The sequence below is a fragment of the Carassius auratus genome, chromosome 30 (assembly GCF_003368295.1).
Source record: "Carassius auratus strain Wakin chromosome 30, ASM336829v1, whole genome shotgun sequence".
NCBI lineage: Eukaryota > Metazoa > Chordata > Actinopteri > Cypriniformes > Cyprinidae > Carassius > Carassius auratus.
In genome coordinates, this window is record NC_039272.1 from 15,840,717 (window position 1) to 15,856,163 (window position 15,447).

The following is a 15,447-nucleotide window of genomic DNA, read 5'->3' on the forward strand; positions in this document are numbered from 1 at the left end:
CATTAACTGAGCTGTTGGTTAATGTTAGTGCGCACAGAAACTGATTAGTGCTCTGACAAGATAATTAGTGCCTTCTTCAAACTGTTAATTATCTCTTAAAAATCTAAAATAGAATTTAGAAAATCTCTTCCATACATTTTAATATCTGCTAACAGACCGTAGTCAGAAAGGTGCCAGATCGTAGAGGAAGTTACGTGTGCTTGCATTCATGTGTGAAGAATGAAGCCATTTAAGATGCCAATACCACTTGTGTCACATCAATTCAACATGTTCCGCATCCATAATAAACAATGATAGGAGATAGCAAGCATATCATTGGAAAATCCAACATGTTTACCGCTGTAATTAGAGTGGGAGATCTCATCTAAGATGAAGCCTGTGTTGGTCTGAGCTGACGTTAATTAGTGTTTGCTACAAAGCAGATCTGATCTGGGAACAGTTCCACCACTCATTCCTTGATGTCAGCTGGAAAGAGATGTGCACAGAACACTCTTCATCTTCTGTTCTCCAAGGAATACATCGCACAAATATTTAAATTCTGTCATAATTTACACACCCCAATGTTGTTTTGCTGCGTACCCCCTAAAAATTGGGTTGCTGTGCATCTGGCTGTGATGAAGGTTTAGTATTGTAGGTTATGTAAGGCATTAAAATACAGCTTAAACGGCTTCACTTCTACCATGACAACTCTCAGAAGATTTTAGCATGTTAATGTGCTGTTCAGGTCTCAGCTGTGCATGCAAGCTATCAGCACCCAGTGATAATGGCATAAATGACTGCTCATAATCCAGCATACGGCATTCGCACTGAACAAGAGTGAATGGTTTTTTTTTTTTTTTTTGCGAACCGTTCCATCCCTACTTTTCATACTCCTTTTGTATGGAAAAAGAGCACCTTGGACATTCTGCTTAACATCTAATTTTGTGTTACATAGAAAAGAGAAACAAACATAGAACTGGAATGTCATGGGGGTAAATAAATTAAACATTTTGGGTGAACTCTTTCATTTTAGTAATTAACTAACACACATGGACAATTTTTGACCTCTTGTTAAATGTGATGCTAGTGATGCTCTCTTAACGTAAACCCACATTTTCCCCCACACAAAGAGACAATTAAATCTACTAGGAAGTGACCCACATCTCTCTCAATAAACAATCATCATCAACAGTTTGTTGCTGTGCTGTGTGTATCTCATAAATTATTTACTATTCTCTATTACCCTGAACTCTTTATTTACCTCCCTTCCCCCTCTCGCTTGTTTTCCTTTCCTTGCACTCTCCTTTCTCTCCTCCACAAAGATCTTCAGAGGTAAGACTATCCTCCTGAGACCAGCCTTGTCTCCTAACCACTGAGGCTTCAGAGAGTAAAACGTGTGTGTGTGTGTCTGTGTGTACAAACTGTTTTATTTCTGATTGGCTGAGGTGAAACCAAGCAGAATGCTCTGAGAGTAATTGGAGCAGAGGGGATTGTGGGATTGATCCATGCTTGAAGTAGCGATAGAAAGACCAAACGACAGGTTGAGTTCCAGAATGAGGAGAAATCCAACGTCAGTTTTCCTGACTGGGAAACAATGATGGGATGACACTGACAGGAAGTATTGGGAATAGTTGTCAAAAACCAGCTTGAGTGAAAGAATGTTAAAAATCTAAAGAAACAGTGTGTGTTGGGGGGTTTATCTGAATTGTCGTCAACCACTTAGTTACTGGAAATGAAACTTTTAAGATCAAAAGAATGTTCTCTAAACATGAACTTTTTGTTTCAAATGAAACAGACAGTTTCCTTGAGTAGGACTTAATATTAGCTCTCCAAAACTGTGACAGAAAATGGAATCAGGAGTGAAAATACCTCTTAGAAGCTCTTTTTTGGTCAACAAGTTTGGAAGGGGATCAAGTGCCACTGAAACAGAGAACAGTTCAGCACTTTCCATGGGCACACATAAACCTTATCTTTCGTTTCGAAGACAAGAAATATCTCATCATTCAGAACTTTCTATCCAACACGAGACAATAACTCAACCACTTTTAACCATGAAGGGCTACGGCAGTGCATTAAAGGAATAGTTTACCCCAAAATGAAAATTCTGTTATCAATTAGTCATCCTCATATCGTTCCAAACCCTTAAGACCTTCGTTCATCTTCAGAACACAAATTAAGATATTTTTGATGAATCCAAATTCTTTCTAAACCCTTCATAGACAGCAATGCAACTGACAAGTTCAAGGCCTAGAAAGGTAGTAAGGACATTTTTAAAATAGTCCATGTGACATCAGTGTTTCAATCACTGTTTTATGAAGCTACGAGAATCCTTTGTTCATGCAAATAAAAATTAAAATAAATAATGACTTCATTCAACATTGCTTCTTTTCCGTGTTGTTCTCTGGTCAAAACTAAATAAATGTCACATTAAAAATGTTATGCGGAGTACAATCATTTCTAATTTTAGAAATAATGTTTTTAAAGGACACCCAAGAAGGGCACTTTCTCATTTTTACCAATATGATGTAACAGCACATTCTAGATCATCTAAATATTGCCACTGGGTAAATCAGAGTGAAGTGCATCCTGGGAGTTAGAGGTGAGTTTAAGAGAGGAAAAGGACATGTTCAGACAAGAGGATCGTGCTGAGGTGTACCCTGTGAGGAATGTATGTTTACTCGTCCTTGGCTGTCTATGTGTCGAAATAAGTCTTATTTAAAGGCAAGTGAGACTAATAAGGAGATGGATGTAGAACACCAACACATGGAAACACACACACTACTCCACATGGAGTGTGTCTCTAGAAGGTTAACCGTCACATCAGTCTAGAAGAATGAATGTTAATGTCAGCATTGGAGGCAATGAACGACACTGTATGAATGATAATACAGCCGCTCTAACTGTGTTCACTGTGTGTGTGAAAGACAGCATGTATTTTAGCCTGTTAGTGTGATGTTGGCACGCTCAGTGTTGTGCTGTGCATGCTTAATGGCATGTGTTACAAGCTCTTTCATGTTATGCATCCCCTACCAATGAAAGCGAGCATGTGTTTTGAGGCAGGGAGATATTAACACAAAAACTGAACTGAACAGCTCACCTCCAAATACTTATCACCTCAAACAGAACAGCATGCACGTGCTGTCTGCGGAGAAGTAACTGACCCATTTGTCCTTGGAAAAGAATCCTTTTTATAACAGTTTGCCATGTTCTCTCTTTATCTTTCAGTTTCTCATTTTTGCTCCAAATTTACCCGGAATCCTCTGCTTCCCAAATGGATTCATCCCCAGCGCACACACTTCCTGTCTTCACAGTGCTATGTATCTCTGTCTCTGTAAATATTTCAGACACTGCACCAGACATAATTCACACTACACCCTCCATTCCTCCTTTTCTGTTCTTCGTTTTTAACTCAGACCGCTTAATTATTTGGTTCTAGGCCATATCTTCAAAAATCCAACAAATCAATGGAATAAACCAAAGGCATTTGAGTCTGAAAATAAACATAAAAAGAGGTGACAGTGCCATGATAACAACTTACTTTAAATAGCTTTTTATTATTTTGTATTTTAATTTTTTTCATGACAGCATGTAAAAGTAATAAAGGAGAATGGAGATAGCAATGCTCTATAAATAAATGTTTTGAACTAATACAAGTGACAGACTGATAGAAGAAACCAAGATTACGCTCTCTGCAGGGCTCTCAACCGGTTCAAGGCCAAAAACTAAATCCGGAAATGAACGAAATTTTGACAGGAACAGAACAGAAAAGAAACAGAAACGTAAATCAAATTTTAAAGTTCAGAACAAATAGAAAATTTGAAATGGCCATTAACCAGTTAACGTTATTTTATCGTTCCATTTAACCCTGCATGAATGTTTTGCCAATCATTATTAGGGCTGTCACTTTTTATTCGATATTCGAATATGCATTCGAACATGACGTGAAATATCCGTAATCGAACTATAAATAAAATATCCAGTTTTTAAAATGCCATGTGTAGTGCATTTTTTAGTCTATAATTACACAGTTTGTTTTTTTATTTTGTTCTTTGCCATCTTATCCAGTAGAGGCCACTCTAGACGTATTGTAGCATAGGCCCATGACCAAATCAAGTGAATAAAGTAGCCAGGCATGTCTGAGCGCTCCGAACATGTGTTCTCCACCGCGGGGAACATTGTAAATAAAAGAGAGCCAACTTAATCCAGATAAGTTGATAACCTGCTGTTTCAAACATTAAGTAAAAAAAAATAATAATCCAGATAGTCATGTTTATGACTTACAGTTAAACATTTGTGATTGAATCTCCATTAGGGGCTGTTAACGCGTCTTTTGCGCGCTCATGTTCATTATTTCCAATGCAGGCTCTATGTGTTGGGGCACGTAGATATTAGAATATATTAGAATACATTGCATGATATTCGATATCCGTTCCAATTAGATTTTTCTCAAAAGTGACGCCCTAATCATTATTACATATTCGGGTCTTTAGCGACGCTAACCTTTAGCGACCTATATATCCAGCACGGATGGATCTCTAACTGCTGCAATAGCAAAAAACTCTCTTGATATTTTAAGAACAATTACAGAAGAATAAAATAAAGTATATTTTGTTACCTTTTGAAAATTACAAGAGTTCAGTTTGAGCAGATGATTTTACCATCACTGTCATCGTCAGAGCGCACGTCCACAGTACATTCAGCATCTGCCTCACATTCACAATCTCAACCATATTCTCCAACTATTGTTTTTAATGACTTCATATTCAATATTTTGATCACTGGCAGGTTACTGACCACATCCAGCATTAAATGACGGTGACGCTTATATTTCTTTGCGTATAGTAATTGCTTTACAGTAAAGCCATTCAAACCAGTTAAACTTTTGCTGAGGATATACGTTTGTTTTATGCGGCAATTATGAGTGAAATGTCACGCCATCATTGTGCATCAAACAGTGCCACCTTGAGGAAAAAAAAATACCTTCACATTTACAAAACTCTAGTGACCCTATAAACATTTTACAAAAACTTAATCAGAAAACTGTTATTATTTTATATTTTACTTTTTTTCTTGTTATATTGTTTATAATGAATATATTTAAGAAAACTAAGAAAATTGATCTCGAACTTAAAAAAAATCCAGGAGCGAGAGGGTAGAGAAAGATGTCCCAGGTAGCTAAAGACCCAAGTGTCACACACCTGGACTCATTTAGTGTTTTTGCCCCAGTGACCCAGTTTCTGTCTTCCGTGTTTAGTTTGATTAGTTCCCAGGTGTGTCTATTCTATTCCTCATGTGTTCCATGTCCCTGTTAATTTAGTTATTCCATCCACCTGTGTTTCCCCATTATCCTTTGTACTTAAGCCTTGTCCTTTCAGTTCTGTTTTGTCGGGTCTTCATTTGCTACTAACGTGTGCCTACCTCTGTGCTCCATGTTGGATATCTCCTGTGTTGGATATAATAAAAGCCTTATTTCGTTTATCCTCGGCTCCGTGTTCCTTCAGGCAGCGAAAACCGTGACAGAAGACCCGACCTAAAGAAGAAAATACAAAACTGCGTGTTTTTTTCCTCCGTTTTGTTTTTGTGTTTTCAAAGTCTTTTTGTTTTGTAGTGTTTCTATGGATCCCCTCTATCGTCCCGAATTCCTCATCCTTCTGCTGAAGCAGGAAGGACGTTCTCTCGAGGACCATACCAGACAGTTTATTCTATTAGCTAATGCCACCAGCTACCCGGACAACGCGCTCTGCACCTTCTACAACACCAGCCTGAACTCCAAATGCAGAGCGTTGTCGTCCGAAGATGGTCCTCGGGAGGATTTCGCCGCATTTGTGGAGTGGACTCTGGCGAGAAATGGGTCACCTCTCACCGTCTGCCCCATAGAGGACCTCGCCAGCCCCACTCCCGACCCAGAGACCAGCCAGCCACCATCTCGCTACACGGAGCCAGAGCCCACCGCAGCCGCAGAGTCCGAGCCATCCACTGACAGGGAGCCGGATCTCGAGAGCGCGACTGACCAGGTGTGTGAGCCGGCAACACTGTGCATCGTGGGAGTCCTCGTGGAGATCGAGGGCGTGGAGGAAAGCCCTGCCCACCCTCCTGCGACTGAGGGTGAGCTATATGCAGTCTCTGAAAGTCATATGGAGCAAGTTCTGGATCTGATGGACTGGTCTACGGAGGTAATCCCTAATATTCCTGTTTCCCCGCTGGTTCCGTCCAGCCCTGATTCCCCTGTATACCCTCTCAGTCTCCCACTCCTACCTCCTCCAGTCATTTCCTCTGCTCCATTTCCGCTGGATCCGCCCAGCCCTGAGTTTTCTGTTTCTCCGCTGGTTCCGCCCAGCCCTGAGTTTTCTGTTTCTCCGCTGGTTCCGCCCAGCTCTGAATCTTCTGTTTCTCCGCTGGTTCCGCCCAGCCCTGAATTTTCTGTTTCTCCGCTGGTTCCGCCCAGCTCTGAATTTTCTGTTTCTCCGCTGGTTCCGCCCAGCTCTGAATCTTCTGTTTCTCCGCTGGTTCCGCCCAGCCCTGAATTTTCTGTTTCTCCGCTGGTTCCGCCCAGCTCTGAATTTTCTGTGTCTCCGCTGGTTCCGCCCAGCCATGATTTTTCTGTTTCACCACTGGTTCCGTCCAGCCCTGAATCATCTGTGTCTCCGCTGGTTCCACCCAGCCCTGAATCTTCTGTGTCTCCTGTATTCCCTCCCAGCCTCCCTCTCCCGCCTCCTCCCAAACCTGCTGGTCCCTCTACTCCTCTTTTGCTGGTTCCGTCCAGTCCTGATCCTCCTGTCCTTCCTCCCATCCCTCTCCTCTCTCCTCCTCCTAGACCAGCCAGTTCCTCGCCATCCCTGCTGGTGCCAGTCAGTCCCGCAGCTCACCCTCAGTCCGCGCCATCAGGGCGCGGTGGTTCGCCGCTGGACTGCCAGTCTCCAGCTCCGCCTTGGCGTGTTAAAGCCCTGTCTCCGCCTCCAGCCTCCGAGCCCTGGACTCCTCCTCGGTCCTTCGACCCAGCGGCTCCGCCTTGGCTCTTAGCTCCCTCGTCTCCACCGTGGCCTGTCATCCCACCTGCTCCACCGGGCTCCCTCGTCCCTCCGGCTCCACCTTGGTCAGTCGTCGACCATCCGCCGCCTCGGGACTCCACTCCTCTGGTTCCACCTCGTCACTCCATCCCTCCGGCTCTGTCAGGCTCCTCCTTCCCTCCGGTTCCACCTCCATCCTCGGTCGCTCCGGCTCCACATCGGTCTGCCAGGACCCCGCCTCCGCCTTGGTCGCCTGAGCCTTCTGCTCCACCTAGGCCCTCTGGAACCTCGACGTCCCCCTGGCTCTGCGGCTGTGCTGCTCCATCTTGGGCTCCTCACCCACCGGTGCAGTCTCCGCCTGTCGGCCCCCTGGTGTCGTCGACCCCTCCTTCACCATGGCTCCTCCCGCCGTCGACTCCACCTTGGATCTCCGTCCTGGCTGGTCTCTGGTGGACCATCTGGCTCCTCCTGCTCCTGTCTCCTCCCTGGCTCCTTCCTCCGTCTCCTCCCTGGCTCCTCCTCCGTGGTCCCTGTCTGCTGGCCCCCTCCTGGGAGTCCGTCCTCCACCGGAACCTCCTCCCTAGTTCCCACCCATGCCTCCCTCGGTTGTTTCTACGGTGCGAGGACGCACCTACCGGGAGGGGGGAGTACTGTCACACACCTGGACTCATTTAGTGTTTTTGCCCCAGTGACCCAGTTTCTGTCTTCCGTGTTTAGTTTGATTAGTTCCCAGGTGTGTCTATTCTATTCCTCATGTGTTCCATGTCCCTGTTAATTTAGTTATTCCATCCACCTGTGTTTCCCCATTATCCTTTGTACTTAAGCCTTGTCCTTTCAGTTCTGTTTTGTCGGGTCTTCATTTGCTACTAACGTGTGCCTACCTCTGTGCTCCATGTTGGATATCTCCTGTGTTGGATATAATAAAAGCCTTATTTCGTTTATCCTCGGCTCCGTGTTCCTTCAGGCAGCGAAAACCGTGACACCAAGGTATGCATTTAAGGGTTAATATTTGAAATATGCTGTGAACCAATCAGGAATTAAAAGTAGTATGGCCTATGCAAATGTGAGGCTGACACATCCAGCCAGTGAAATGCCCATGCTCAGCTGTAAATTCATCATAGGTAAGTCCCATTTAGTCAACCGAGTGGCAAACTCGGGCACTCCTCTTCCTCAACAAAGCCATTTTATTTATCCAAGGAAATAGCGTAAGATGGATTCAACAAATCACATGCACCTGCAGCGCTTGTGAATAAAGAAAACAGAATAAAACTTTTACTTTAAGAATTAAAACTTACATAGAAAATGAATAGCCTATATTGACCTACACACAAAATGTATTTCACTTAAATCATTAACACATTAACAAACTGTCTGATTAAACGTGCGATAAACTTTCGGTTTATTGTGATCTGATCCAAAGTTCATGGAAATTAAAACAAGATAACAGAAAATCGTTTTCTTTATTTTGCAAAAGCTTTACAGTTTTATTTATTTAGCAAATCTTGACAGTGGTGAATGATGTTTTGCTTCTATCTGTATAACCAACCAGTACTGGTATGACCATATCGCACCGGCACCTCACGTGCACACAGATACATATATATGGCATCTCTTCCATCTTTATCTTTTCTTTTTTCAGTAAAAAAACTCTGTATTTTATTATTATTATTAGGCTATTATTATTATTATTATTATTATTATTATTATTATTATTATTATTATTATTATTATTATTAGTAGTAGTAGTAGTAGTAGTAGTAGTAGTAGTATAGGCAAAGAAAAAGTTTTAAAAATAATATTATTAACTGGTATTTTTTTGGGGGGAAAAAACTGTTTTGGCACGATAATATTGCGGATGAAAGCAGGAACAGAAACAGTACAATATTCGATTTTACTCAGAGTGAACCGATTGGAAATTTGGCTCTCAGGGCTACAGACTGCTTTGCAACTAATAACAAACAAAACTGTTGGCTGACAACCAATATGACAATGGTATTGTTCAAAGTGCATCCCTAATAACTAGTAAATATATGAACTGTACTGTTGCAACAACCCCCAGTTATCCAGACTGACCTCCCAATAGGATTTGAAGAAGAGAATTAGAGTTGGGTGGGCTTTTACTCTTTTTACTGCATTTTGGGAAACTCAGTTGAACTGATTGGGTCAGTTTTGTAGACCCTGAACAAAGAAATCAAGCTAATCCAATGAAGCCTAGTTGATCCCACATTGATGTCAGAAATAGTACGAGTTGGATTAATCAGTGTAATGAAAATTCACTAAAGATCCATCTCTAATTTCAAGTATGAATTTACATTTGAACTGTTCAGGGATGCTGAATGTGGAAATGTACTACATTTACTACAACCTAAAAGATCCATAATCAAATGTGCTATGGAAATGTGCTCTTTAAATTTGGTACATTTCGGTTCATCAAGAAATTATTCATCCTTTGCACTCACAGTGCCCTTAGCAAGGGTAGAAACACTTACAACAAAATACAGTTCACAAATCAAAGCAACCTTGAACACTACATGAAAGAAATGGGAGGAGAAAGAAAAACAGGAAGATGTGCCGGGACATGCTCCCAAACACACAGGCCATCACAGCTCTTACACACACTGCTTGATACACACAATTCAGCCTTTCAGAGCACACATCACAGGCTCTTTTCACATGCATTGAGTGTGGGTGTATGGAGCTCACATAGAAACAAAAAGTTTAGGTCATTAGCATAAATGCACAAGTTATGTGAGGTCACTGATAAATCTATTTCACAGCTGCTGATGAATGTTATTGAGTGGACAGTTGTTCTTTCCACAATTACATTTTTAAAATAAAATATAATGTATGTTTTTTTTTTTTTAGCAATGAAGGTTTATGCTAAAAAAAAGAACATATACATTGTGGGAGTGGTTCATATAGCCATGACAGATGGCATAACCAAAAGTGAAAAATAACTATTTCATAAGACACTGAATACATTAAAACAGCCTTTAATCATTACATACAGCCATGGCTAAAATCACAATGTCAATTAATGCAGTATATGATTAATCATGTAGCCTGAGGCTCTGCTGTCATTACTGTGTTCTAATTTAGAGAGAGAGAGAGAGAGAGAGAGAGAGAGAGAGAGAGAGAGAGAGAGAGAGAGAGAGAGAGAGATCAATGCTCTTTGGTTGCCAGGGTTTAGCTCTACCCTTGAATGGACCGCAACTACGGAAAGGTGAATGTTTCCATGGCAACTAGCCGACAGGTACAATTTTAGCCCACCAAAAAAGAGCACAGCCCATAATGATCTACGGCACAGGAAATCATCACATTTGGTGAAGATGGAAAAAATAAAATTTGATCTATCCAGTTTTTAGCTGTCATTCAGATGGTCAAATCAATAAACAGTTGAAAACTGACCTTAAATAACAAGAGGAGTGAAGGGGCAAAGGATAGTAAGCACCTTATATTCACAATAGTGATTGTGATTCTCATTCATTCCTTCATTCATTCATTCATTCCCAAACTACCTCATTCAATTCCCCAAACTAAATATTTAACAGTTAACTAAAATATTTGTTTGAGGTCAGAGACAGACATAAAAAAAGACATCAATTACAGCATCAGTAGAATAAAAAAAAAAAAAAAAACTTTCTTAGGTAATTAAAACTTCAGTTATAATTAAATTATTTAATTAAAATTAATTGAATGGGGACAGAAAATAAATAATGTTTGTCGAACAAAATAAGTAATAAAAAAAACAGGGCAAATGTTTTTTTTTTTTACTAAATACAAGCAGTTTACATCCAGTAGAAGCACTTTTTTTTTTTTTTTTTTTTTTAAATGTAACCATTTCCTCGTCCCTTCTTAACATGTGCTTTAAAACACATTTTACGCATTAAAGATGGCCTACTCTAATATTTTTTTATTAAACCAGACAAACAAAGGTAACTGTTTACGAAAAAAAGAAAAAATAGCCATCAATTCAACATCATTCATACAGCATATGTAAATTCATAAAACATAACAATGGACATTAATGTCAACTGAAGACTGTGTTCAGAACAAGCTTTAATCCAAATTCTAAAGAATAGACAGATTTACTTACATTAAATTGAGATTAAACCCAGCTCCATCAATCCATACTCATGCAACTACCGATTGCAAGCACATTTCTGTGTTTCTGATCTGAATTTGCGCTTCGCTACATGGACTGTTAAGGGGAATTCTGTGTGATCTCTGGCTTCCGTGCTGCGTGCTGGAGAGGGAAGTTCCCATGGGATAACTGATAACACACCTCCTCACTCACACGCCCCATTTAAACAGATAGCGCTCGCTTTCCCACATCAAACTCAATAACATTTGAACTTTCCAGTATCACATCCCATGCCTCTTTCATTGATCCTAGTTTCACTTTTTCTGATTCAATCTTTTATTAAGCAAGCTTTGCTGTATGTTCCCAAATAATGTAGTCAATTAATGGACTGAAGCATAATAATTTACATGACATGTAAACACATACATGTGGTAATGATCTAGTAATAGGAAAAAAAAAACGTTATAAAAGGAAAGGACATTCTAGACATATGTAACAGAAAAAAGGAAGTCTGAAGGGTCCAAGACATAAAACATTCCCTGATCTATTATTGTGTGCCAAGCAAGAAAGGCCATAACATCAAGACCAAAATATGCGGAACGGGGTTGGGGTGGCTCTACTGCATAGAGAACAATGCAATTTTATGATGCAATTCAATTAAAATAACCATGTATTCATACATTTTAATTTTACTTGATAGAGGCAGCAGAAAATTTTTTTTTTTGCATGGTTGAAATTAACTTAAATGTAAATTTTTGTTCAACATATACTTGGAGATACTTGGCGGATCTCCTGCAGTACCACCACTGATCCCCATTTCACACCCCCGCAACAGGACCAACATTTCCATCAGGATTTTCAATGTTGTGAAAAACAGACCTCTCCACCATTTCATTTTTAGTCCATTTTGTGCATAAAGTAAGAGAGGGAGGATATGATTTAGCTTTCATGCAAAGGCTATACACACAATCTCCTGCCCTCGCATCTAACATTAACACACGGGCCAAATGGACAATTTCACAGTAATATCATGGCAGAGAAACACATAGGCAATGGATGCCAGCACCTCCATATGCATATAAAAAAAGGAAATAAAGATGCAGTTGGTGCCAGAATGGAAAACAGAGAGTGAAGGATCCTGGGAAAATTCAACACAATGACAGACTGAGGGAAGACTTGTCATTCTCTAGAGAAATGGCCTAAACGTGCTAAACAACAAACAAATTAGCCCTGGCCTGAATGAATCCTGTCTGAATAAGACAATACCACACATACACGTACGCCTTTGTCTTATCACAAGCAAACAGTTGAGCCCTTGGTGTTTACTGGGCATCTGGTTAAAGGCTAACCAAAGGTTGTTCTGGACTGGCCACTTCCTTGTTTTAAACCACATAAACAAACACACACACATGCTCAGTGACTTGCCAAGCTAAATGGTATTATGAAGCATAAATCTTTGACCCTGGTCTTCATTTTTGCCTTGAACTACTACACATATTGGGAAATCCTCTTAGAAGCTCATTTACATATAGAACAACTATACAGAGAATCACTTAAATGATTAGAGTCATCTCATTTTTTTACATTTTGCTATGCTAATGTAATTTTACAATAACTCAACGAGACTGCAGAGTGGAGAGGCTATGATCTGAACAGATGGGTTTAAATGAAAGTATTTTACAGTGTTTTCTCATGTGAATCATTCGTGTGTGGAGGTGTAAATGTGTTTACGTTCAGTGTCAAATTCGTGTAAAAATGTTTGCACACTTAAGCGATTTGTTTCTTTTTCGGAAACGCGCTTCTCTGAAATACTTTTTCTAGGGATGAAAACAAAGCACCTGCGCAAACATGCAACCTTGGAAAGGAAACATTCCAGACAAGTTCTTTCATGCCCATGAAAACAAAAAAAGTAGAACATAAAAAAGGAGAGAGCGAAAGAGAGAAAGAGAGAGAGAGAAGCAGGACGCGATGACCTTCAACAAGAACAGGACTAATAGAAAGAACAGACATGACAAAAAGGTGGATTTTTTTCATCCATCATGGTTTTTTATATGAAGACAGGAGACTGACTTCTGTAGAAGCTTATATATATTTATATAGTTGGCTTGTGATGGCCATCAGCTGACACAGACAGTGTGCACAGTGTCCATTCATTTACTGTCTTTGAAACCAATATGCATAGGATATGAAGACAAACCAGTCAAAATAATCAATTAACTTGGGCTTGTGACAATAATGCTGCTGCACTGTTAAACTAAATCCTTTAAAGCTGTCACAAATAAAATGAAATGAAAAGTGTTGATTGGAGCATTAAATTTAGAACGACTCATCATCATCATCCTTTTTATGCATTTTTACAGTGTTGTGCATTATAACCAATCAAACAAAATTCTGTATGAATGCAACGGCCAACCAGAGGCATTCTGATTAGTCATTGCTGATCCATCAGAATTTAGTTCAGTGTGCACGCTTGCTGACTAAACTCTGCACACTTCCCCATTATCTTATTATTCTGAATTATCCAGAAGTACATAATAAAAGTAAGAGATTCATTCACAATAATAATAATAATATTATATATATATATATATATATATATATATATATATATATATATATATATATATATATATATATATATATATATATATATATATATATATATATTTTTTTTTTTTTTTTTTTTTGCAAGGAGCATGCACTCTGTGAAATCCACTTGATCAGGAATTTACATAACTGCATGGATTTTGCATTCTTTTGTGTGTGTGTGTGTGTATAAAGTTGGAGCATTGACCAACACATTGCTAACACACTAAATAAAACTCTAAACTCAAATTATGTAACATACATTGTTACTATATAGTATACAGTTTAATAGGATTAATAGTATTATTTAACATTATAAGTAATAAATAGCAACTTCATTCTACCTCTTCATTCTATAAAAGTTTTGCCAATATAAATTATTTGATGTCAATAAAACCTATTAAATTGAAACTGATTATGAGATGAAAATAGTTCTAATTGTACAGTATGCTTTATCTCTCTGCATTTTTCTCTACTCTTTCTCTCTCCTTTATGTATGCAGTTTAAGAATTACATAACTGCAGTCAGCCACCCTGCCCAAAGCCAGGCCATTAACTATGCCGTCCGTTCATCTATTCATCTCTCATCCCTCACTCCTCCTCCCTTTCCCATCCACCCATCACTCTATCTAGCATCCTGGAAAAGCCGCTTACACACACTAGGCCAAAGGAGAAAATAACATGAGAACACACACGTAACACATACACTCTCATATACGTGTGCAGGGGCAGACCGAAAATCTACATACAGGCCATTACAAGCAAACACATCTATATCCCAGAGCTGCAAATGATTGGATTATTGATGAATCTGAGTAAATATTCCACTGAAAGCTGGCCGTTTGTGGCTTGGCTTCCTGTGACAGCTTTGGATCTCAGACGCTGGGTCCAAAAATGGGTCACAGGTCTGTTTACAGAATACAGGGGGAAAACTATGCTAAACGTAAATAATTAAGTGCAACTAACCATATAATTGTGTATAGTTAAGGCAGCAAATTAATAAATATACACACATTTAAAAGAGAGGAGAAACGCTTCCCATTTTGGTTGTTGTTAATATTTTGGCATAAAATATTCATCTGTCACTTGGTAGACACTAGCCAAATTACACATATGCCAGCATAGACAGATTGTGACATATGCCCTTATCCCCGAAAAACCATGAAGAAAAGTATGCAAGGTAAAAAATAAAAAATAAAAATGAAAACAACCTAAAGGCTTCACTGAATATAAGTTAGCTTGAAGCAACAAGGCTTGTGCCAACCACAATTTGTTTTGTGCTTTGAATTACTGTCTGTCGAGCATGGAAGACTGTTTTTGCCTCTGCAAAAAACAAAACAAAAAAAACATTAAATGTGTATTTCACAAAGTTTGAAAAAAGAAGTCACATAGTGAGACTAAGTTGCAGCAATTTTTATTACGATTAAAAACTGTTTTTATTGGATTCATTTCCTGTTCAGTCTGTGCAATGTTAATAATTGTGACAATTGTTGTTCTTGTACTGTTCACACAGTAGTATTATTAAATGTCACGTTTATCTTTTAAGAAGAGAAGGTACAGTTTTGGGTCACCACCTGATGTCCATTGTCAAATCTGGGTCTCAGCAACACTACTGGAGAGGCAGCACAGCTGTAGAGAAAAGCTCTCAACTCACGGCACACACATATTTTATTCATGTTGCCACTTAAAGGGACAAGACACATTGTGAAGGGACGATGACAATCTGCCAGTTACTGTCAGCACAACACAAGTATACAGCAGCAAATGTGTTTCTTGCACTGTACGTATGGAA

General features: G+C 39.6%; 1 protein-coding gene across 6 annotated transcripts in view; it reads right to left on the reverse strand.

Annotated features, from left to right (window-relative positions):
• The window catches only part of LOC113049392 (disabled homolog 2-interacting protein-like), a 116,683-nt gene that overhangs the window by 31,001 nt on the left and 70,235 nt on the right, over positions 1-15,447 (reverse strand). The window contains exon 1 of one of the 6 annotated variants that reach the window (XM_026211704.1): positions 11,083-11,232. The exons of the other annotated variants lie outside the window; for them this stretch is intronic. Coding sequence (XP_026067489.1) covers positions 11,083-11,084 — 2 coding nt within the window. The 5' untranslated portion in view covers positions 11,085-11,232. Of the gene's footprint in view, positions 1-11,082; positions 11,233-15,447 lie in introns of those variants that run through there. 6 annotated transcript variants of the gene reach the window in all.